This window comes from Ornithorhynchus anatinus, chromosome 3 (genome assembly GCF_004115215.2).
Source record: "Ornithorhynchus anatinus isolate Pmale09 chromosome 3, mOrnAna1.pri.v4, whole genome shotgun sequence".
In the NCBI taxonomy this organism is placed as follows: Eukaryota; Metazoa; Chordata; class Mammalia; order Monotremata; family Ornithorhynchidae; genus Ornithorhynchus; species Ornithorhynchus anatinus.
Genome location: NC_041730.1, coordinates 2,165,556 through 2,188,865, shown reverse-complemented (window position 1 = coordinate 2,188,865; position 23,310 = coordinate 2,165,556). Strand labels below are relative to the sequence as shown.

Below are 23,310 nucleotides of genomic sequence, written 5' to 3'. Positions count from 1 at the left end.
ACTGACAGAGATAAGGTGACATGGTGACAGAAGGGAGATGCAGAGTAACTGAGAGATAGGGACAGAGAGACACAATGAGGGAGAAAGAGAGGGAGAGAGAGAATGAGGGAAACAGAGAGAGAAGAGACAGTGACAGAGAAAGGAGAGATATGGTGACAGAGGGGATAAAGACAGTCACAGAGGGGGTGAAACACTGACAGAGATAGAGGAGAGAGATGGTGACAGAAAGAGAGAGATAGTGACAGAGAAGAGATAGTGACAGAGAGGAGACACTAAGAGAGAGGAGAGAAACAATGGCCAAGAGAAGAAACTAACAGAGTGGAGTGAGAAGGTGGTGGAGAGAGAGGTGAGAGATAGAGGCCGAGAGATGAGGGACACTAACAGAGAGGAGAGAGACAGTGTGGAGCAGAGAGAGATAGTAACAGAGAGAAAGAGGAAAGGGAGAGAGAGAGAGAGAAAGTGTGTGAGGAGTGTACCTGTTCATTGTTGTATTATACTCTCCCAAGTGCTTAGTACAGTGCTTGGCACATAGTAAGTGCTTAATCATGTAATTGAATGAATGAATGAAAGAGAGAGAGAGAGAAAGAGAGAGAAAATAAATTGAAAGCAGAAAGAGAAATTCCATCCATCCAGACACGGTAGGCCCAGAGTCTTATAGGGGTAGGGGGCTGGGCCAGGACCCGCCTGGGGTCCCGAGGGTGGATTCCCTCAAGAATAAGACCCCCCCCCACCCCTGACCTTCACCCCTGCTAGGTAATCAATCAGACCCCCCTCCCCGCTCCCCACAAATGCCCCCAGCCCTGTTCTCCCATCCCCCACCCAACCCTCCCCTAAGCCCTTCATCATGAAAATAAAGATCTCTCCCCCCACTCCCCAGCCCCCTCCCCACCCCCTCACCCCCAGTAAAAATGTCCAAGGAAAACTGCCCTCCTGCGGGGGCGGAGGGGGAGTGTCGTGCGTCCAGCAGGGGGAAACCGATGGGGTGGAGGTTGGGAGGTGGGGAGGTGTCTCAGTAGTCGGTGAGCGGATACCGGAGGAAGATGAAGATGAGGATGATGCAGAAGGTGGCCAGGGCCGAGCTGGTGATGTTGAAGAGCCGGGCCGTCTTGGCGTCTTCCACGGCTCCGTTCAAATCATTGAGGAGCTTCTTGTCACGGACCTGAGGAGGGGAGAGGGGGAAGGGGAGGGGGGCAAGAGAGGAAGGGGTCAGAAGAGCTGGGGAGGAGGAAAGCTGAACCAACGTGCCCCCTCCCTTAGGGAGAAAGCTGTAGGGCTGGGGTCCCTGCTGGTTACAGTAATAATAATAGTAACAGACTGTGAGCTGTCATGGGTAGGATTGGCACGGTTTATTGTATTGTTCTTTCCCAAGCTCTCAGTCCAGTGCTCTGCACACAGTAAAGAAATACAATTGATTGAATGAATGAATGAATGAATGAATAATAATAATATTAACCGTGGTATTTGTCAAGCGCTTACTATGTGCCAGGCACTAAGCGCTGGGGTGGAGACAAGGAAATGGGGTTGGACACAGTCCCTGTCCCGCTGGTGCTTCACAGTCTTAATTCTTACTTTACAGATGAGGTAACTGAGGCTCAGAGATGTGAAGTGACTTGCCCAAGGTCACACAGCAGAGAAGTGGTGGAGTTGGACTTAGAACCCATGACCTTCTGACTCCCAGGCCTGTGCTCTAGCCACTGTGCCATAGTTGTGGGAAGGGGGAAGAGGAAGAGCCTGCAGGGAGGGGGGCTGGTGGAGGAGTGGGGTGGAGGATTAATAATAATAATAATAATGATGGTATTTGTTAAGCGTTTACTATGTGCCAAGTTATGTTCTAGGCACTGGGGTAGACACAAGGTAATCAGGTTTCCCAAACGGTTTACCCGATTAGACTGTGAGCCCGTCACTGGGAAGGGATTATCTCTATCTGTTGCTGTATTGTACATTCCAAGCGCTTAGTACAATGCTCTGCACATAGTAAGTGTTCAATAAATACTACTGAATGAATGAAATGGGGCTCACAGATTTAAACCCCATTTTACAGATTAGGTCACTGAGGAACAGAGAAGTGAAGTGACTTGCCCAAGGTCACACAGCAGATGTGGTGGAGCTGGGATTAGAACCCACGACCTCTGACTCCCAAGCCCGGGCTCCTGACCCACCATAGGAGGAATAATAATAATGATGATGATGGTATCTGTTAAATGCTTACTATGGGCCAAACACTGGAGGAGATAAAAGGTTGTCCCATGTGGGGCTCACAGTCAATTCCCATTTTACGGATGAGACAACTGAGGCACAGAGAAGTGAAATGACTTGCCCAAAGTCACACAGCTGACAAGTGGGGGATGCTGATTAGAACCCACAACCTCTGACTCCCAAGCTCAGGCTCTTTCCACTGAGCCACGCTGCTTCTCCAGTGACTCTGGGATAGGGCTGGAGCACTGTCCGGGTGGGGGGTGGTGTACTGCCTGAACGGAGGCTGGAGCACAGCCTGAATGGAAGCTGGAGCACTGTCTGGGAAGGGGCTGGAGTACTGTCTGAGCAGGGAGGGGAGCACTGTCCTGATGGGAGCTGGTGTACTGGCCAGGCAGGGGCTGGAGCACTGAGCGGGGGCTGGAGCATTACTTGGCGGGGACTGGTGTACTGTCTGAGTGGGGAGTGGAGCACTATCTGAATGGGGAGTGGAGCACTCCTAAAGGGAACTGGAGCACTGTCCAGGCAGCAGCTGGAGTATTGTCCAAGCAGGACCTGGAGTACTGTCTGGATGGAGGCTGGAGCACTATTTGAGTAGGGGCTGGAGCACTGTCCAGGCAGGGGCTGAACCACAGGGGCTGGAGCACTATCCGGATTGGGTAGGCCGGGGCCAGAGGGTGCAGCGCTCCTGTGGACCACAGGCTGGCAGGAGGAGCCCCAGAAGCCCAGCTTGGGGGGTCCCCGACCCCCAAACTCCAGCCTGCTGGGGGCGAGGAGGGGGTGCTGCCCTGAACCCCCCGACCCCCAGGCACAGCAGAGCCCTCGGGAGCCTGCGGCAAGGCCCTAAACTTCTCACTCTAGGCTTCAAGGCTGTCCATCACCTCGCCCCTTCCTACCTCTCCTCCCTTCTCTCTTTCCACCGCCCACCCCGCACGCTCCGCTCCTCTGCCGCCCACCTCCTCGCCATCCCTCGGTCTCCCCTATCCCGCCGTCGACCCCTGGCCCACGTCCTCCCGCGGTCCCGGAACGCCCTCCCTCCTCACCTCCGACAAACTCATTCCCTTCCCCTCTTCAAAACCCTACTTAGTCCTCACCTCCTCCGAGAGGCCTTCCCAGACTGAGCTCCCCTTTTCCCTCTGCTCCCTCTACCCACCCTTCACCTCTCCGCAGCTAAACCCTCTTCTCCCCCCTTTCCCTCTGCTTCTCCCCCTCTCCCGTCCCCTCCCCTCGGCACTGTACTCATCCGCTCGACCGTATATATCTTCATCACCCTATCTATTTTGTTTAATGAGATGTACATCGCCCTGATTCTATTTATTTGCCATTGTTTTTATGAGATGTTCTTCCCTCTGATTCTATTTATTGCCACTGTTCTTGTCTGTCCCCCCCCCCCCCGATTAGACCGTAAGCCCGTCAAAGGGCAGGAACTGTCTCTATCTGTTACCGATTTGTCCATTCCAAGCGCTTAAGTCCAGTGCTCTGCACATAGTAAGCGCTCAATAAATACTATTAAATTAATGAATGAACTGCCCCTGCCCTGGAGCCCCCTCCCTCCTCAAATCTGACAATTTCTCTCACTCCCTTCAAAGCCTTCCTGAAGGCCCATCTCCTCCCAGAGGCCTTCCCTGACTGCGCCCTCCTTTCCTCTTCTCCCACTCCCTCCTGCGTCACTCTGACTCGCCCCCTTTCTTCATAAGTCCAAACAGTGACTTGGTGGAAAGCTCCTGGGCTTGGGAGTCAGAGGTCATGGGTGCGAATCCCGGCTCTGCCACGGATCAGTTGTGTGACTTCGGGCAAGTCATTTCCGATTAGACTGTAAGCCCGTCAATGGGCAGGGACTGTCTCTATCTGTTGCCGATTTGTACATTCCAAGTGCTTAGTACGGTGCTCTGCACATAGTAATCGCTCAATAAATTGAGAATAAATTGAGGAGAAGCAGCATGGCGCAGTGGAAAGAGCACGGGCTTTGGAGTCAGGGCTCATGAGTTCGAATCCCAGCTCTGCCACTTGTCAGCTGTGTGACTGTGGGCAAGTCACTTAACTTCTCTGTGCCTCAGTTCCCTCATCTGTAAAATGGGGATTAAGACTGTGAGCCCCACGTGGGACAACCTGATTCCCCTGTGTTTACCCCAGCGCTTAGAACAGTGCTCTGCACATAGTACGCGCTTAACAAATACCAACATTATTATTATTATTAATAAATGTTGTTGAATGAATTTCACTTCTCTGTGCCTCAGTTCCCTCATCTGAAAAATGGAGATTAAAACTGTCAGCCCCACATGGGACAACCTGATGACCTTGTATCTACTCCAGCGCTTAGAACAGTGCTTGGCACATAGTAAGCGCTTAACAAACTTTATCGTCATCATCTTCATCCACCTTCCCAGCCCCACACCACTTTGTCCATATCTGTCATTTATTTATTTCTATTCATGTCTTCCCACCTCCAGACTGTAAGCTCATTGTGGGCAGGGAATGTGTCTGTTTATCGTTGTAATGTACCCTCCCAAGCATTTAGTACAGTGCTCTGCACACACTAAGTACTCAATAAATACAATTGCATGAATGAATGAATGAATGAATGAATGACTGGAGCTGGCCTCAGCCATGGGGTGATGGGCGGGGGGAGCGGGGAGAGGAGATGTGGAATCATGGAAAAGGGAGAGGGGCTCCTTAGTATCCCAGGCACCCCCCATCTTTACTTGGGCCAGAAAGACCCTGGTGATCCTTCTCTTAGTTCCCCTATTCCATCCTCTCCCCTTTCCCATTTTGGGGGGAAACTGAGGCATAGATGAGGTGGGTCTGCTCCTTGCTACCATTCCCTTAGAGAAGCAGCATGGCTCAGTGGAAAGAGCCCGGGCTTGGGAGTCAGAGGTCATGGGTTCGAATCCTGGCTCCGCCACCTGTCAGCTGTGTGTCTTTGGGCAAGTCACTTCACTTCTCGGTGCCTCAGTTCCCTCACCTAGAAAATGGGGATTAAGACTGTGAGCCTCACTTGGGACTACCCGATTATCCTGTATCTACCCCAGCACTTAGAACAGTGCTCTGCACATAACAAATACCTTCATTCAATTCAATCATATTTATTAATAAGAATAATGAATCATTATGGTATTAAGGGCTTACTATGTGTCAAGCACTATTCTAAGCACTGGGGAAGATTCAAGGCAATCAGAATGGACACAGTCCCAGTCCCACATGGGGTTCACGATTTCATTCAGTTATTCATTCATATTTATTGAACGCTTACTGCGTGCAGAGCACTGTACTAAGCGCTTGGAAAGTACAATTCAGCAACAGAGACAATCCCTATCCAACAACAGGTTCACAGTCTAGAAGAATAATAATGGTATTAAGTGCTTACTATGTTCCAGGCACTGTACTAAGCACTGGGGTGCATACAAGCAAATCGGAATGGTCACCGTCCCTGTCCCCCGTTTTACAGATTTTACAGATTTAATCCCCATTTTCCAGATGAGGTAACTGAGGTTCAGAGAAGTGAAGTGACTTGCCCAAGGTCACACAGCAGAGACGTAGCAGAGCTGGGATTAGAACCTATGACTTTCTGACTCCCAGGCCCGGGCTCTATCCGCTATGCCGTGCTGCTTCTCTTTATTGAGAGCTTACTGTGTGCAAAGCACTGTACTAAGCACTTGAGCACTGTACTGTTTGGCACTGTAATAATAATAACGGTGTATTATTAAGCACTTACTATGTGCCAGGCGCTGTACTATGCACTAGGGTGGATACAAGCAAATCAGTCCCTTGTCCCCCATGGGGCTCACAGTCTTCATCCCCATTTTACAGATGAGGTCACTGACGCCCAGAGAAGTTAAATGGTTTGTTCAAGGTCACACAGCAGATGAGTGGTGGAGCCGGGATTAGAACCCATGACCTGCTGACTCCCAGGCACCATGCTCTAACCATTGTGCCATGCTGCTTCTCTACCAGGTACTTGGCACTAGAGTTGTGACTCTGGCCTGGAACGCCCTCCCTCCTTATATCCAACAAACCTTCACTCTCCACCCCTTCAAAGCCTTATTAAAGGCCCACCTCCTCCAAGAGGCCTTCCCTGATTGAGCCCTCCTTTCCTCTTCTCCCACTCCCTTCTGCGTCATCCCGGCCTGCTCCCTTTATTCATCCCCCCTCCCCGTCCCACACCATTTATGTCCATCTCTGTCATTTTTTTATTTCTATTCATATCTGTCTCCCCCTCTAGACTGTCAGCTCGCTGTGGGCAGGGAATGTGTCTGTTCTATCATTCTATCGTCCTCTCCCAAGCGCTTAGGATAGAGCACACAGGAAGTGCTTAATACATACCAGTGATTGACTGATTGATTGACCGGCAGTTCCCCACCCCCATAGTGCCTGTTCTCCCCCATCGGCAGCTGGAGGTGGGGGGCAGGAGGGGAGATAGATGGGCAGTACAGTTTAATTGGCACATAGCAGCCCCCTCCCCACACTGTCCCTGCCCCCGCTGCTGCCCAAACCCTATTCCAACCGGCACCTGTGACCTACCTAGAGCCCCCGGCTGCCGGCCACCCGAGTCCGGCCCCTCCAGATGGCCCGGGCCCGTGCCAGCCCGCCTGGAGGAGGGCACTACCCGTCCCCCACCTCCCCGCAACAACCTCCGCCAGGAGAATCATCTTGAGGACCAGTCTTTATCGCCATCCCTTCACCCGCCCCTGCTCCTACCCAGACCTGCCTCTGATTAGACTGTGAGCCTGTTATTGGGCAGGGATTGTCTCTATCTGCTGCCGAATTATACAGTCCAAGCGCTTAGTACAGTGCTCTGCACATAGTAAGCGCTCAATAAACACTATTGAATGAATGAATGAGGCCCAGACAAGTGAAGAGACTTGCCCAAGGTCACACAGCAGACAAGTGGTGGAGCTGGGATTAGAAGCAGCATGGCCTAGTGGATAAAACACAGATCTGGAAGTCAGGAGGACCTGGGTTCTATTCCCGGCTCCACCACTTGTCTGCTGTGTGACCTTGAGCAAGTCACTACTCTTCTCTGGGCCTCAGTGACCTCGCCTGCAAAATGAGGATTAAGACTGCGAGCCCGTCATTGGGCAGGGATTGTCTCTATCTGTTGCCGAATTGTACATTCCAAGTGCTTAGTACAGTGCTCTGCACACAGTAAGCGCTCAATAAATGTGATTGAATGAATGAACCTGATTAGCTTTTATCTAATCACTTAATAAATGTCATGAAAAATAAATCCTCTATAAATACTATTGAATGACTGAGATTGAGGGACTTAAAGCCGGTGGTGAGGCATTTCTGTTGGATGTGGAGGCGGAGGGGCAACCACTGGAGGTTCTTGAGGAGCGGGGAAAGATGGACTGAACGTTTCTGTAGAAAAATGATCCGGGCGGCAGAATGAAGGCACGGGGAGAGGCAGGAGGCAGGGAGCTCAGCGAGGAGGCTGATACAGTAATCAAGGCAGGAAAAGGAGAAGTGCTTGGATCAGCACAGTTGCCGTTTTAGGATGGAAAGGAGTGGATTCTGCAGATATCCAGGAAAAACCGACAGGGTTTGGCAAAAGACAGCGTCATCATCAATAGTAATAACGTAATAATAATAATGTTGGTATTTGTTAAGCGTTTACTATGTGCAGAGCACTAAGCGCTGGGGTAGATGCAGGGTCATCAGGCTGTCCCACGTGAGGCTCGCAGTCTTCATCCCCATTTTACAGATGAGGTCACTGAGGCACAGAGAAGTGACTCATCCACAGTCACACAGCTGACAAGTAGCAGAGCTGGACTTCGAACCCATGACCTCTGACTCCCAAGCCCGGGCTCTTTCCACTGAGCCACGCTGCTTCCCTAATCAATGGTTCATTCATTCAATAGTATTTATTGAGCGCTTACTATGTGCAGAGCACTGTACTAAGCGCTTGGGATGAACAAGTCGGCAACAGATAGAGACGGTCCCTGCCGTTTGACGGGCTTACAGTCTAATCGGGGGAGACGGACAGACGAGAACAATGGCAATAAACAGCGTCAAGGGGAAGAACATCTCGTAAAAACCGATGGCAACTAAATAGAATCGAGGCGATGTACAATTCATTAACAAAATAAATAGGGTAACAAAAATATATACAGTTGAGCGGACGAGTACAGTGCCGTGGAGATGGGAAGGGAGAGGTGGAGGAGCAGAGGGAAAAGGGGAAAATGAGGCTTTAGCTGCGGAGAGGTAAAGGGGGGATGGCAGAGGGAGTAGAGGGGGAAGAGGAGCTCAGTCTGGGAACGCCTCTCGGAGGAGGTGATTTTTAAGTAGGGTTTTGAAGAGGGAAAGAGAATCAGTTTGGCGGAGGTGAGGAGGGAGGGCGTTCCGGGACCGCGGGAGGACGTGACCCGGGGGTCGACGGCGGGATGGGCGAGACCGAGGGACGGTGAGGAGGTGGGTTGCAGAGGAGCGGAGCGTGCGGGGTGGGCGGTGGAAAGAGAGAAGGGAGGAGAGGTAGGAAGGGGCGAGGTGATGGAGAGCCTCGAAGCCTAGAGTGAGGAGTTTTTGTTTGGAGCGGAGGTCGATAGGCAACCACTGGAGTTGTTTAAGAAGGGGAGTGACAGGCCCAGATCATCTCTGCGGGAAGATGAGCCGGGCGGCGGAGTGAAGAATAGACCGGAGCGGGGCGAGAGAGGAGGAAGGGAGGTCAGAGAGAAGGCCGACACGGTAGTCTAGCCGGGATATAACGAGAGCCCGTAATAGTAAGGTAGCCGTTTGGGTGGAGAGGAAAGGGCGGTATTGACTGAGCGCTTACAGTGTGCAGAGAACTGTACTAAGCTCCTGGGAGAGTCCACTACAACCAAGGTGGTAAACACATTCCCTGCCCACAATAAGTTTACACGCTCGAAGGGGAGACAGACATAAATCTAAATAAATATTTTAAAATACATAATTTAAACAATGGGGAGAGGGAAAGAGGCTAGAGCAAGGGTAATAATTTCAAGACTGCCATACCAGAGATGGAGAGGATGGGGGTGTGGATGGCAATAATAATTATGGCATTTGTTAAGCGCTTACTATGTGCCGAGCACTGTTCAAGATACAAGGTAATCAGGTTGTCTCACTTGGGGCTCACAGTCTTCATCCCCATTTTACAGATGGGGTAACTGAGGCCCAGAGAAGTGAAGTGACTTGCCCAAAGTCACACAGCTGACACAAGTGGTGGATCCGGGATTTGAACCCATGATCTCTGACTCCCAAGCCCGGGCTCTTTCCACTGAGCCACGCTGAGATCGCCAGGAGGCCGGAGGGAAGCAGAGTGGCCACGTGGATAGAGCCGGGGCCTGGGTGTCAGAAGACCTGGGTTCTAATCCCGGCTCTACCACTTTGTTTGCTGTGTGACTTTGGGCAAGTCACCTCACTTCTCTGTGCCTCAGTTACCTTATCTGTAAGACCGTGAGCCCCGTGTGGGACATGGACTGTGTACAATCTGATTAGTTTGTATCTACCTTGGCGCTTAGTACAGTGCCTGGCACATAGGAAGCACTTAACAAATACCATTTTTAAAAGAATAAGGAAATGCAAGATCACAGAGAAGGAGAGAGGTAGATTTGGGAATCAGTCGCATAGAGATGCAGCACGGCCTAATGGAAAGAGGCCAGGCCTAGAAGTCAGAGGGTGGGTTCTAATCCCAGCTGCATCAGTTGTCTGCTGTGTGACCTTGGACAAGTCACTTCACTTCTCTGGGCCTCAATTACCTCATCTGTAAAATGGGAATTAAGACTTGGAGCCCCATGAGAGACATGGATTGCTTCCAACCTGATTAACTTGTATCTACCTCAACGCTCAGTAGAGCGCCCGGCACATAGCCAACGCTGGCTTAGGGGCAACAGCACAGGCTTGGGAGTCAGAGGTCATGGGTTCTAATCCTGCCGCCAACACTTCTCTGTCGTGTGGCCTTGGGCAAGACACTTAATTTCTCTGGCCTCACTTACCTCATCTGGAAAATGGGGATGAAGACTGTGAGCCCCTCGTGGAGCAACCTGATGACCTTGTATCTACCCCAGCGCTTAGAACAGTGCTCGGCACATAGTAAGCTCTTAACAAATACTATCGTTATTATAGAAGATCAACGGGTCCCACATGGGGCTCACAGACAGAGGGAGAATAGGTTTTGAATCCCCATTTTGCAGATGAGGGAAGTGAGGCCCAGAGAAGTGAAGTGACTTGCCCTAGGTCACACAGCTGATCAGTGGCAGAGACGAGATTAAAACCCAGAGTCCCAGGCCCAGACTCTTTCCACTAAGCCACGCTGCTTCATCAAATTATTTAAACATTACTCCGCTAGAAAACCAAGTTCTGTCTTCCTCTTGACAATTCTTGTAGCGTCTGTGTCTCCCTCCACTAGATCAATCAATCAATCATCAGTGGTATTTACTGAGCGCTTATTATGTGCAGAGCACTGTACTAAGCCCCTGGGAGAGAACAATACAACAGAATTAGCTGAAATGCTCCCTGCCCATAATGAGCTTTCACTTAACTTGTGGGGCGGGATCATCTCTTCATGTCAGTATTTATTAAGCGGTTACTATGTGCCGAGCACTGTTCTAAGCGCTGGGGCAGATACGGGGTGATCAGGTTGTCCCTCGTGAGGCTCACAGTCTTCATCCCCATTTTACAGATGAGGGAACTGAGGCACAGAGAAGCTAAGTGACTTGCCCCAAGTCACCCAGCTGACAAGTGGCGGAGTCAGGATTAGAACCCATGACCTCTGACTCCCAAGCCTGGGCTCTTTCCACTGAGCCATGCTGCTGCTTGCTATCTCTTCATCGACGATCTCTTCATCGTCAAGGGGGTTCACTGAGGTCTTGCTGTGTGCAGAGCACTACGCTAAATGCTTAGAAAAGGATGATACACGGCCTAGAACTCACAGTCTAGAGAGCCTCCCGCCTTTTTATTGTACTCCTCCCAGCGCTCAGCACAGTGCTCTGCACACAGTAGACTGGAAGCTCCTTCAGGGCCAGGGTCGTGTCTACTAACTCTATTACACTCTCCCAAGTGTTCAGCATAGTGTTCTGCACACACTAGACTGTAAGCTCCTTAAAAGGGCAGGGACTCGTGGCTTAGTAGAGAAGCGGCGTGACCTAGTGGAAAGAGCCCGGGCTTGGGAGTCAGAGGGTCATGGGTTCTAATCCCGGCTCCGCCAATGATCAGCTGTGTGACCTTGGACAAGTCAGTTAACTTCTCTGGGCCTCAGTTCCCTCATTTGTAAAATGGGGATTAAGTCTGTGAGCCCCACGTGGGACAACCTGATTACCTTGATTCTACCCCACTGCTTACAACAGTGCTTGGCACATAGTAAGTGCTTAACAAATGCCATTATTATTACTAACTCTGTCTGCTTGCAAGCACCCAGTACAGTGTTTTGCACAGAGTAGACTGTCAGCTACTCGAGGGCAGGGACTGTGTCTCCTAACTCTATTGGACTCTCCCCAGCTCTCAGTACAGTGCTCTGAACCCAGTAAGCATTCAGGAAACATTATTGATTGATTGACTGATAATAATGATAATGGTGGTATTTGTTAAGCACTTTCTATGTGCAAAGCACTTTTCTAAGCGCTCGGGGGATATACGGTGATCAGGTTGTCCCACGTGGGGCTCACAGTTTTGAATCCCCATTTGACAGATGAGGTAACTGAGGCACTGAGAAGTGCAGTGACTTGCCCAAAGTCACACAGCTGGCAAGCGGCGAGGCTGGGATTCGAACCCATGACCTCTGACTCCCAAGCCCGGGCTCTTTCCACTGAGCCACGCTGCTTCTCTGATTGATTATGATGATGATTATGACCCTCTGACTGCCAGGGAAGTCCCGATCGGTCAGTGAGGAGGATGGAACCCAGAGCCGGAGATTTGGAGTGGGGTGGGACTAATCCCAGCTCCGCCACATGTCTGCTGTGTGACCTTGGGCAAGTCACTTTACTTCTCTGGGCCTCAGTTCCTTCATCTGTAAAATGGGAATTAAGAGCTTAAGCCCCATGTGGGACAGGGGCTGTGTTCAACCTCACTGACTTGAATCTACTCCGGCGCTTAGAACAGTGCTTAGAACACTGCTTTTGTTCATTCATTCATTCAATAGTATTTATTGAGCATTTACTGTGTGCAGGCCACTGTACTAAACTCTTGGAAAGTTCTCGCCTATCCCGCCGTCGTCCCCTGGGCCACGTCCTCCCGCAGTCCCAGAACGCCCTCCCTCCTCACCTCCGCCAAACTCATTCTCTCCCCCTCTTCAAAACCCTACTTAAAGCTCACCTCCTCCGAGAGGCCTTCCCACACTGAGCTCCCCTTTTCCCTCTGCTCCCTCTACCCCCCCTTCACCTCTTCACAGCTAAACCCTCTTCTCCCCCGTTTCCCTCTGCTCCTCCGCCTCTCCCGTCCCCTCCCCTCAGCACTGTACTCATCCGCTCGACTGTATATATCTTCATCACCCTATTTATTTTGTTAATGAGATGTACATCGCCCTGATTCTATTTATTTGCTACTGTTTTAATGAGATGTTCTTCCCCTTGATTCTATTTATTGCCATTGTTCTAGTCTGTCCGTCTCCCCCGATTAGACCGTAAGCCCGTCAAAGGGCAGGAACTGTCTCTATCTGTTATCGATTTGTCCATTCCAAGCGTTTAGCCCAGTGCTCTGCACATAGTAAGCGCTCAATAAATACTATTGAATGAATGAATGAATGAAAGTACAATTCAGTACCAAAAAGAGACAATCCCTGCCCACGGTGGGCTTACAGTGTAGAAGGGGGGAAGACAGACATCAAAACAAGTAAACAGGCATCAATAGCATCAATAGAAATAAATAGAATTAGAGATCTAGATACACATCAGAACAAGTAAAATAGGCAGTAATGTAAATAAATAGAATTATAGATATATACATATATAAACAAGGGCTGTGGGGTGGGGAGGAGGGGTAGAGCAAAGGGAGTGAGTCAGGGTGAAGATGGGGTAGGGGGAGTTGAGGAAAAGAGGGGCTTAGTCTGGGAAGGCCTCCTGGAGGAGGGGAGCCTTAAAATTGGAGAAGCAACATGGCCTGGTGGAAAAGAGCCCGGGCCTGGTGGTCAGCGGGATCTGGGTTCTAATCCCTGTTCCACCACTTATCAGCTGTGTGACCTTGAGCAAGTCACATCTTGGCAGCACATCTCCTCCAAGAAGCCTTCCCCGACTAAGCCTTCCTCTCCCACTCCCTTCTATGCCGCTCTTACTTGCTCCTTCACTCATCCTCCCACCCATCCCCACAGCACATATGTAGCTTAGTACAGTGCTCTGCAGACAGTAAGCGCTCAATAAATACGACTGAATGAAATACGATTGAATGAATATCTATATAAAACTGTAATTCAATTATTTATTTATTTTTATTAATGTCTGCCTCCCCCTCTAGACTGTGAGCTCTTTGTGGGCAGAAATCTATCTGTTGTCATATTGTACTCTCCCATGGGCTTAGTACAGTGCTTTGCACACAGTAAGTGCTCAATAAATATGATTGAATGAATGAGAAAAGTCACTTCACTTCTCTGGGCCTCAGGTCCCTCATCTGTAAAATGGGGACGAAGACTGTGAGCCCCATGTGGGACAGGGACCGTGTCCAACCCGATTAGCTTATATCTACCCCAGCGCTTGGTACAGTGCCTACTACATAGAAAGCACTTAACAAGTATCTCAAAATAAATAAATGAATAAATCCCAGGAGCAGGGCTGACTAACTGGCGGAGGCTGGATCTGTAAATTGGAAGAGCTGAACTTCAGCCAGCTTCTCTGTCTGCGTGATCTTGACAGTGGGAAGGGGGTCCCCAGATGCTGGCCTCAGTTTCCCCCTCCAGGAAAGGGAATGATGGCTCCTCTTCAGAAGCCCCTGTGAGTGTGTGTGTGTTGGGGGGATGGAGAGGGAGAGATCGGGGGACCAGACTAACCCTTCCCATTCCCAGCAGGGCTAGGAGCAGGGAGGCTCCTAGCATTTAGTACAGTGCTCTAAACCCAATAAGCGCTCAAAAAATCCGATTGAATGAATGGGAAAAGAGAAGGGGAGAGGGCAAGGTCCAAGGGTCAGAATTGGATCAGGAAGATTAGGGTGGGGGTTCTCAGAAAACTGGTAGCAGAGGAGGAGGGGCCAAAGGAGAGCCTTCCCTGGCATGCAATGATTTTGCAAATCAACCTTTGTTCTTTCCCAAGCTCCAATTAAGTCTCTTTCTCTCTCAGGCCACCTGCTCCCTTCTCCCTCCCCCAGGACCCTCTGCTTTCCAGACTTCATCCCCATCCCCCCTTTGCTCCCCCGACTGGCCCCCCAACCTCCCCATGTCCAGCAGCACGGCCTAGTGGCTAAAGCCCGGGCCTGGGAATCAGAAGGTAATAGGTTCTAAGTCTGGCTCCACCACTTGCCTGCTGTGTGACCTTAAGGAAGTCACTTCACTTCTCTTGGCCTCAGTTCCCTCATCTGGAGAGTGGCAATCGATCGAGGCTGTGAACCCCACATGGGCCGGAGACCGTATCCAGCTCGATTTGTTGGTATCAGCCCCAGCGCTCAGTACAGTGCCTGGCACAGAGTAAGCACTTAACCAATTCCCTCATGGTTATTATGATTACATCGCCCACCCTGACCTCATCCCCCTCAGATCCCTCAACTCTCCCACCCCACCCCGCCGTCAAAGACCTTCTCCCCGGCCCCGGCACTCACTTTAAGGGAGTAGGCCAGAGCGATGAACCCAAGGCAGCAGAAGTTGAGGTAGACGAAGTTGAAGATGGACCACAGGTAGTAGTCGTTGACGGCCGTGGAGTCCGGATAAATCTCGACCACGGCGGCCGCCTTGCCCTCCCCGGGTGGGTGCTTGCAGGGGGGCTGCCCGACCGGGGGGCGCAACGGGGGGTCGCCCTTGCACCCCTTGGCCTCCATGGGGCACAGGGCCGGGGCCTGGGCGGGGGTCGGGGCCGGGGCCGGGGTCGGGGCCGGGGGCTTGGACACGCAGGTGAAGCAGCCGGGTTGAGGGGCGCCCGGGGGACGAGCGATCCAGAAGGCCCCGTCCAGGGGGCAGGGGCCCGGGCCGGGGCCGCGGCCTTCCTTGGAGGGCTCCGTGGTGGCGGCCCCCAAGGTCACAGAGGCGGACGCCGGTGGAGACAGGTCTGGGGACTGGGGGGCGGGAGTCCCGGGGAGGAACCGAGGGTGGGATGGGGAGAGGCCGAGGGGAAGGAGAGTTGGGGGGGGGCGGGGGGGGGAGAGTAAAGGGAGGCAAAAGAGAGCAGAATTAGCAGCCAGGACCCAGGGCAGGCCCTCTCCCCCTTGGTGCCTGCGCTTTATCCATCAGTGGTATGTCTCGAGCTCTTACTGCATGCAGAGCACTGTATTAAGTGTTTAGCGGGGTGGGGTGGGGGCTCCCCCCCGTCCTCAACCCAACGTCCCGCAACCCGCCGGCCCTCGGCCTCGCCCTGCCGGACTCCCACGTCACCCGGGCCCCGAACACCTGGACACGCTCCAGTCTTCCTCCTCTCCCATCCTCTCCTTTTCTCTCCACCACCCTCTCCTCTCTCCTCCACCCCTTCCCTCTTCTCATCTCCATCCCTCCCCTCCATCCTTCCCCTCCTCTCCCCTCTCCTCTTCTCTCCTTTTCCCTCCATCTCTCCCCCCTCCCTCCCCTCCTCTCCCCTCTATCCCTCTTCTCCTTTCCTCTCCAACCCTCTCCTCCCCTCCATCCTGCACTGCCTCCTCCACCGCCTTTGCAGTAGCTTTGGCTAAAGCATTTCATCACTTTCCTTCTCTCTGTCTCTCTATCACACAGACATACACAAACACACACTCTCACGTGGGCAGACACCAACACACACACGAAACGCCCCCATGCAAACATACGCACACCCACGGAGGTGCCAAACTCCCAGACCCACGCCGACCCCCACATGCGACTACAGTCCCAGAAACACACACGTACACCCGCAGACATCCACACACCGACACACACAAACCTGTAAGCGCACACGGCCACAGAACTGCATCCCTCCATCCCCCCTGCAACCACCCATCCAGAGACCCTCTACTCTGGGCCCGGCCGGAAATCTGGAGCCAATAGGCCGCAAAGCCAGATGCCCCCTCTCCTTATCCCCCTCTTCCCATCCCCCCGGTCCTCCTTCTGTCCCTGGCGGCTTTTCTGCTGACTCCGGGCCCCCTCAGAAAAAAAACCCTGCCCCCTCTCACCTGTCCACTGGGCCGGAGCGGGTCGGTGGCCGTTGGGTGGCCCACAGGGGTGGGAGGTGGGGACAACGAGGCAAGGATGGAGGGAGGAGGAGGAGGAAGAAAGGCACGGGGGGGATCCCTCCCCTCCCCTTCTCCCCGCAGCTGGGATGGACAACTGTCTCGCCGCCCCCCAGCTCCGGGGCTTACTTACGGAGAGGGTCCAGGGGCGATGCCGCATCCAGACCTCAGTCCGGGATCCCGTCCAGCCGCCGGTCAGCTCGTACCCCTTCCTTATGGTCAGCGCCGGATGCACATGCTCACACGAATCCGAGACGGACACAGGGAGATGGAGAGACAGAGGACAGAGAGGGAGGGGGGAGAGACACAGAAAGTGGGGAGAGACCGAGACAGAAGAGGAGGTGGGGGAGAGGGAAAGAGAGAAACAGAGACAGGCAGAGACAAAGGGAGAAAGGAGAGGGGAGGGATAAGAGGATGGAGAGAGAGCGCGCAGAAGGAGAGAGGGAATCCCCCCTCCCTGCTCCTCGCCCTGGGGGTGGGGATGCTGACAGCATAACGCAGGGTGAGAAAGGTACCCATAATCATCATCATCATTCCTTCATTCATTCGGTCATATTTATTGAGCACTTACTAAGCGCTTGGAAAGTACAATTCAGCAATGAAGAGAGACAATGGGCTTGGGGAGACTGACCCCCACCTTCCACGGTGGCTGGAGAGACACCCCACGCCCCCCAAAAATGCTGCAGTGTCCATCGGAGCTGGGTCTAGCAGGCCGGGGCTGACCTCTGAGCTGAACACCCAGCCTGGCTCTCTGCTCCTCCAATTCAGCCGATAATAATAATAATGTTGGTATTTGTTAGGCGCTTACTATGTGCAGAGCACTGTTCTAAGCACTGGGGTAGATACAGGGTAATCAGGTTGCCCCACATGTCACAGTTAAGCAACACGCAGATGAATCCCGCCGATCCCCACTCAACCCCTCCGGGGGGACCCCCTCACTGGGCTGGCAGGGAAATCATCAAAATAATGATGGTATTTGTTAAGCGCTTACTATGTGGCGGGATCTGTACTGACCGATGAAGTGGATACAAGCAAATCCAGTTGGAAACAGTCCCTGTCCCTCATGGGGCTCACAGTCTTCATCCCCATTTTCCAGATAAGGGAACTGAGGCCCAGAAAAGTGAAGTGACTTGTCACCCAGCAGTGAAGTGACTTGTCACCCAGCAGACAAGTGGTGGAGGAGGGATTAGAACCCATGACCTAGGGATTCAAGGTCTTTGTCCACTCCTCCAGACCTGGTGGTCATTGTCTCTTGGCAAGTAGGCACAGGTAGTCCCAGGGTGGGGAGATGTGGGGAGGAGGAGGGGGAGGAGGAAAAGACCCAATACAAGCAGCGTGGCTCAGTGGAAAGAGCCCGGGCTTGGGAGTCCGAGGTCATGGGTTCGAATCCCGACTCTGCCACTTGTCAGCTGTGTGACTGTGGGCAAGTCACTTCACTTCTCTGGGTCTCAGTTACCTCATCTGTAAAATGGGGATGAAGACTGTGAGCCTCACGTGGGACAACCTGATGACCCTGTATCTACCCCAGTGCTTAGAACAGTGCTGTGCACATAGTAAGCGCTTAACAAATACCAACATTATTAAGCAGTGCAGAGGAGGGAGGAGGAGGAGGAAGAGGAGGAGGTCCAGTGCGGGCAGTGCAGGGAAGGAGAGAGGAGGAGGAGGAGGAGGAGGAAGAGGCCCAGTGCAGGCAGTGCAGCGGAGGGAAGAGGAAGAGGAGGTCCAGTGGACAGTGCAGGAGAGGGAGGAGGAGGAGGAAGAGGAGGAAAAGGCCCAGTGCAGGCAGGGCAGAGGAGGGAAGAGGAAGAGGAGGTCCAGTGGACAGTGCAGGAGAGGGAGGAGGAGGAGGAAGAGGAGGAAAAGGCCCAGTGCAGGCAGGGCAGAGGAGGGAAGAGGAGGAGGGGAGAGCAGGTCAAGGTGAGCGGGCAGCAGGTGCCAGGGTGGAGGTGCAGCACAGAAGAGGCAGGTGAAATCACCAGGCCCGGAAGGGCCCTCCAGCCCGGGGCAGCCCAGGCCCACCAGTGAAGGGACCTGCACCTGCCCTCACCCTCGCCTCTGTCCCCTGCAAGGGCATGGGGACCGTAGCTCCTTGTGGGCAAGGAATGTGTCTCTTATATTGTTATAGGATACTTTCCCAAGTGCTTAGTACAGTGCTCTGCACACAGTAAGTGCTCAATAAGTACGATTGACTGACTGGACACACGGCTTCTGATGGAATATTCAACACCCCAGTGACCCAGTATGGACCATCCAATACCTCTGACTCTTCCCTCTTCAATTCTGACTCTCCCCGGTGACCCAGCAGAAACCATCCCACACCCCTGACCCTTTCCTCTCCATCCCTGACTCTTCCCAAGTGACCCAGTGACCCAGCACATCCCACATCCCATCCCACACATCCCATATCCCCCACACATGTATACACGTATATATAATAAGTATGGTATTTGTTAAGTGCTTACTATGTGCTGAGCACTGTTCTAAGCGCTGGGGTAGATATAGGGTAATCAGATTGTCCCACGTGGGGCTCACATTTTTTAATTCCCATTTTCACAGATGAGGTTACTGAGGACCAGAGAAATTAAGTGACTTGCCCAAGGTCACACAGCAGACAAGTGGAGGAGCAGGGATTAGAACCCACGACCTCTGACTCCCAAGCCCATGCTCTTTCCACTAAGCCACGCTGCTTCTCTAAAATTGTCTAAAATTGTATTTAGTTATATTGATGATGATGATATTTCTTAAGTGTTTACTATGTGCCAAGCACTGTTCTAAGCACTGGGGAAGATACAAGGTAATCAGGTTGCTCCACTTGGGGCTCACAGTCTTCAGCCCCATTTTACAGATGAGGTAACTGAGGCACAAAGAAGTTAAGTGACTTGCCCAAAATGACACAACCGACAAGTGGTGGAGCTAGGATTAGAACCCACTACCTCTGACTCTCAAACTTGTACTTTTTCCACTGAGCCATGCTGCTTCTCATACCTGTTTACTTGTTTTGATGTCTGTCTCCCGCCTTCTAGACTGTAAACCCATTGGGGGCAGGGATTGTCGGAGAAGCGGCATGGCTCAGTGGAAAGAGCCCGGGCTTGGGAGTCGGAGGTCACAGGTTCGAATCCTGCCTCTGCCACTTGTCAGCTGTGTGACTGTGGGCAAGTCACCTCACTTCTCTGTGCCTCAGTTCCCTCATCTGTAAAGTGGGGATTAACTGTGAGCCTCACATGGGACAAACTGATTACCCTGTATCTACCTCACTGTGTAGAACAGTGCTTGGCACGTAGTAAGCACTTAACAAACACCAACATTGGGAAGCAGCATGGCTCAGTGGAAAGAGCCTGGGCTTCGCAGTCAGAGGTCATGGGCTCGACTCCCGGCTCTGCCACTTGTCAGCTGTGTGACTGTGGGCAAGTCACTTCACTTCTCTGGGCCTCAGTTACCTCATCTGGAAAATGGGGATTAACTGTGAGCCTCACGTGGGACAACCTGATGACCCTGTATCTCCCCCAGCGCTTAGAACAGTGCTCTGCACATAGTAAGCGCTTAACAAATACCAACATTATTATTATTATTATTGTCTCTATTGCTGAATTGTACTTTCCAAGTGCTTAGTATGGTGCTCTGCACACAATGAGTGCTCAATAAATACGGTTGAATGAATGAATTCTACCCTGACTCTCCCTTCTCCATCCATGACTCTCCCCCAGTGACCCAGCATGGAGCCTCCAGCTCCCGTGACTCTCCCCTCTCCAGAAACATGACGTAACGAGAAGCATCATGGCGTAAGGGATAGAGCCTGGGGCCTGGGAGTCAGAAGGTCATGGGTTCTGATCCTGCCTCTGCCACTTGTCTGCTGGGTGAACTTGGGCAAATCATTTGACTTCTCGGGCCCTCAGTGACCTCATCTGTAAAATGGGGATAGAGACTGTGAGCCCCATGTGGGACAGGGACTGTGTCCAACCTGATTAGCTTGTATCTATCCCAGTGCTTAGTACAGTGTCTGGCATATGTTGTTGTCTTATGCCGTTGAGTCGTGTCCGATCCATAGCGACGCCATAGACACAGCTCTCCCGGGAAGCCCCACTTCCATCTGCAATCGTTCTGATAGTCGATCCATAGAGGTTTTTTGGTTAAAAATAAAGCAGAAGTTTAACATCGCCTCCTTCCACGCCATAAGCAAGTCTCTGCCCTTGACTCTCTCCCGTGCCACCGCCGCCCAGCACAGGTGAGTTTTGACTTGTAGCCGATGGCCTGCCACTCGCTAGTCACTGCCTGAGCTAGGAATGGAATAGGTAGTCCTCTGCTTGACTCTACCTCCTGTAGTCATTCATTCAATAGTGGCTGTCCATCACCTTGCCCCTCCATACCTCTCCTCCCTTCTCTCTTTCTCCTGCCCACCCCGCACGCTACGCTCCTCCACCGCCCACCTCCTCGCCGTCCCTCGATCTCGCCTGTCCCGCCGTCGACCCCTGGGCCACGTCCTCCCGCGGTCCCGGAACGCCCTCCCTCCTCACCTCCGCCAAACTCTCTTCCCCTCTTCAAATCCTTACTTAAAGCTCACCTCCTCCAAGAGGCCTTCCCACACGGAGCTCTCGAATCCTCCTTTGTCCCGTTCCGTTCCTGCCCACCTCCTCACCGTCCCCCGTTCTCACCTATCCCGCCGTCAACCCGCGGGCCACGTCCTCCCGCGGTCTTGGAACGCCCTCCCTCCTCACCTCCACCAAACTCATTCTCTTCCCCTCTTCAAAACCCTACTGAGAGCTCACCTCCCCCAAGAGGCCTTCCCACACTGAGCTTCCCTTTTCCCTCTACTCCCTCTAACCCAGCTAAACCCTCTTTTCCCCCCATTTCCCTCTGCTCCTCCACCTCTCCCTTCCCATCCCCTCAGCACTGTAATCGTCCCCTCAACTGTATATATTTTCATTATCCTATTTATTTTGTTAATGAGATGTGCATTGCCTTGATTCTATTTATTTACTATTGTTTTAATGAGATGTTTATCCCCTCGACTCTATTCATTGCTATCGTTCATGTCTGTCCGTCTCCCCCGATTAGACTGTAATCCCGTCAAAGGGCAGGGACTGTCTCTTACTCTTACCGATTTGTCCATTCCAAGCGCTTAGTACAATGCTCTGCACATAGTAAGCGCTCAATAAATACTATTGAATGAATGAAAGTTCCTGCTGTTGGGAAATCATTTAAGAGAAGAAACAGAAGCAACGGACTAGCGGAAGAAGCCCGGGTCTGGGAGTCGGCTCTACCACTTCCTGCTGTGTGAACTTGGTCGAGTCACTTCTCTTCTCTGGGCCCCAGTTACCTCATCTGTAAAATGGGGATTAAGAGTCTAAGCCCCATCTGGGACAGTGTCCAACCTGATTAGCTTGTTTCTCCCCCATTGTTTAGAACAGTGCTTGTTAAGTAAGCTCTTAACCAGTACCATAGTTATTAAGGGCTGTGGGACTGAAGTTGGGGTGAGTCTCAGTGCTTAGGGGGTACAGACCCAAGGACACAGACAAAGCAGGAGTGAGGGAGATGAGGGTGGGGAAATGAGGGGTTAGTTAGAAAAGGATTCCTGGAGGAGATGCCATTTTCCAAGAGCTTTGAAGATGGAGAGAGCGGTGGTCTGTAGGACGTGAAAGGAGTGAGAGGCCAGAGGGAGGGCGTGGGCGAGGGGTCAGTGGCGAGATAGGCGAGATCGAGGGGCAGCGATGTAATTTTTGCCATGTTCATGAAATGGGGCAAGGCAGGGACTATTAGAAGCCCAATTTTACCCATGAGGCTGGAGAGGTTAAGCCATCTATCCAAAGTCACACAACAGGCAGGTGGCGGAGCTGGGATTTGAATCCGGGTCCTCTGACTTCCAGTCCCGGGCTCTTTCCACTGCACACTTCATTCATTCAATCGCATTTACTGAGTACTTACTTTGTGCAGCGGAATGTATTAAGCACTTGGGAGAGTACAACACAACAATAAACAGTCACATTCCCTGCCCACAAGCATCGTGGCATAGAGTATAATAATAATAATGATGTTGGTATTTAAGCACTTACTTTGTACAGAGCACTGTTCTAAGCGCTGGGGGAGATACAGGGTCATCAGGTTGTCCCACGTGAGGCTCAAAGTTAATCCCCATTTTACAGATGAGGTAACTGAGGCCCAGAGAAGTGACTTGCCCACAGTCATACAGCTGACAAGTGGCAGAGCCGGGAGTCGAACCCATGACCTCTGACTTTGAAGCCCAGGCTCTTTATACTGAGCCACGCTGCTTCCCCAGAGTATGTGCCTGGGAGTCAGAGAACCCGGGTTCTAATCCCCACTCTACCACTTGTCTGCTGTGTGATCTTGGGCAGGTCATTTCACTTCACTGAGCCTCAGTTACCTCATCTGTAAAATGAGGATTGAGACTGTGAGCCCCATATGAGACAGGGGCTGGGTCCAACCTGATTATCTTGTATCTACCCCAGTGCTTAGAACAGTGCTTGGCACATAGTAAGCACTCAACAAACTCCATCATCATCATTACAATTATTATTCTAGTAAGTACCCAACAAATACCACAATTATTATTTTTACACTTCATTCATTCATTCAATCATTTATTGAGTGCTTACCGTATGCAGAGCACTGTACTAAGCACTTTGGAGAGTACAATACAACAATAAACAGTGACATTCCCTGCCCACGACGCGTTTACAGTCTAGAGTGGGAGAGACAGACATCAATACAAAGAAAATTACACACAGCAGACTGTAAGTTTCTTGAGGGCAGGAATTATGTTTAGTAACTTTATTGGATTCTCCCCAACACTCAGACCTTTAGTTCTCTACACATGGTAGCCTGGAAGCTCCCGGAGAATAGGGATTGTCT

At 51.9% G+C, this 23,310-nt stretch overlaps 1 protein-coding gene across 1 annotated transcript; it reads right to left on the bottom strand.

Annotated features, from left to right (window-relative positions):
* Nucleotides 1-889: 889 nt before the first annotated feature.
* Nucleotides 890-16,759, bottom strand: IFITM10 (interferon induced transmembrane protein 10). Its single transcript, XM_029061126.1, has 3 exons — nt 16,580-16,759; nt 14,881-15,330; nt 890-1,159 (listed from the first exon to the last, which is right to left on the bottom strand). Exons 1-3 carry the CDS (start codon nt 16,604-16,606, stop codon nt 1,010-1,012), a joined length of 627 nt encoding a protein of 208 aa, XP_028916959.1. The 5' UTR covers nt 16,607-16,759; the 3' UTR covers nt 890-1,009.
* Nucleotides 16,760-23,310: the final 6,551 nt, after the last annotated feature.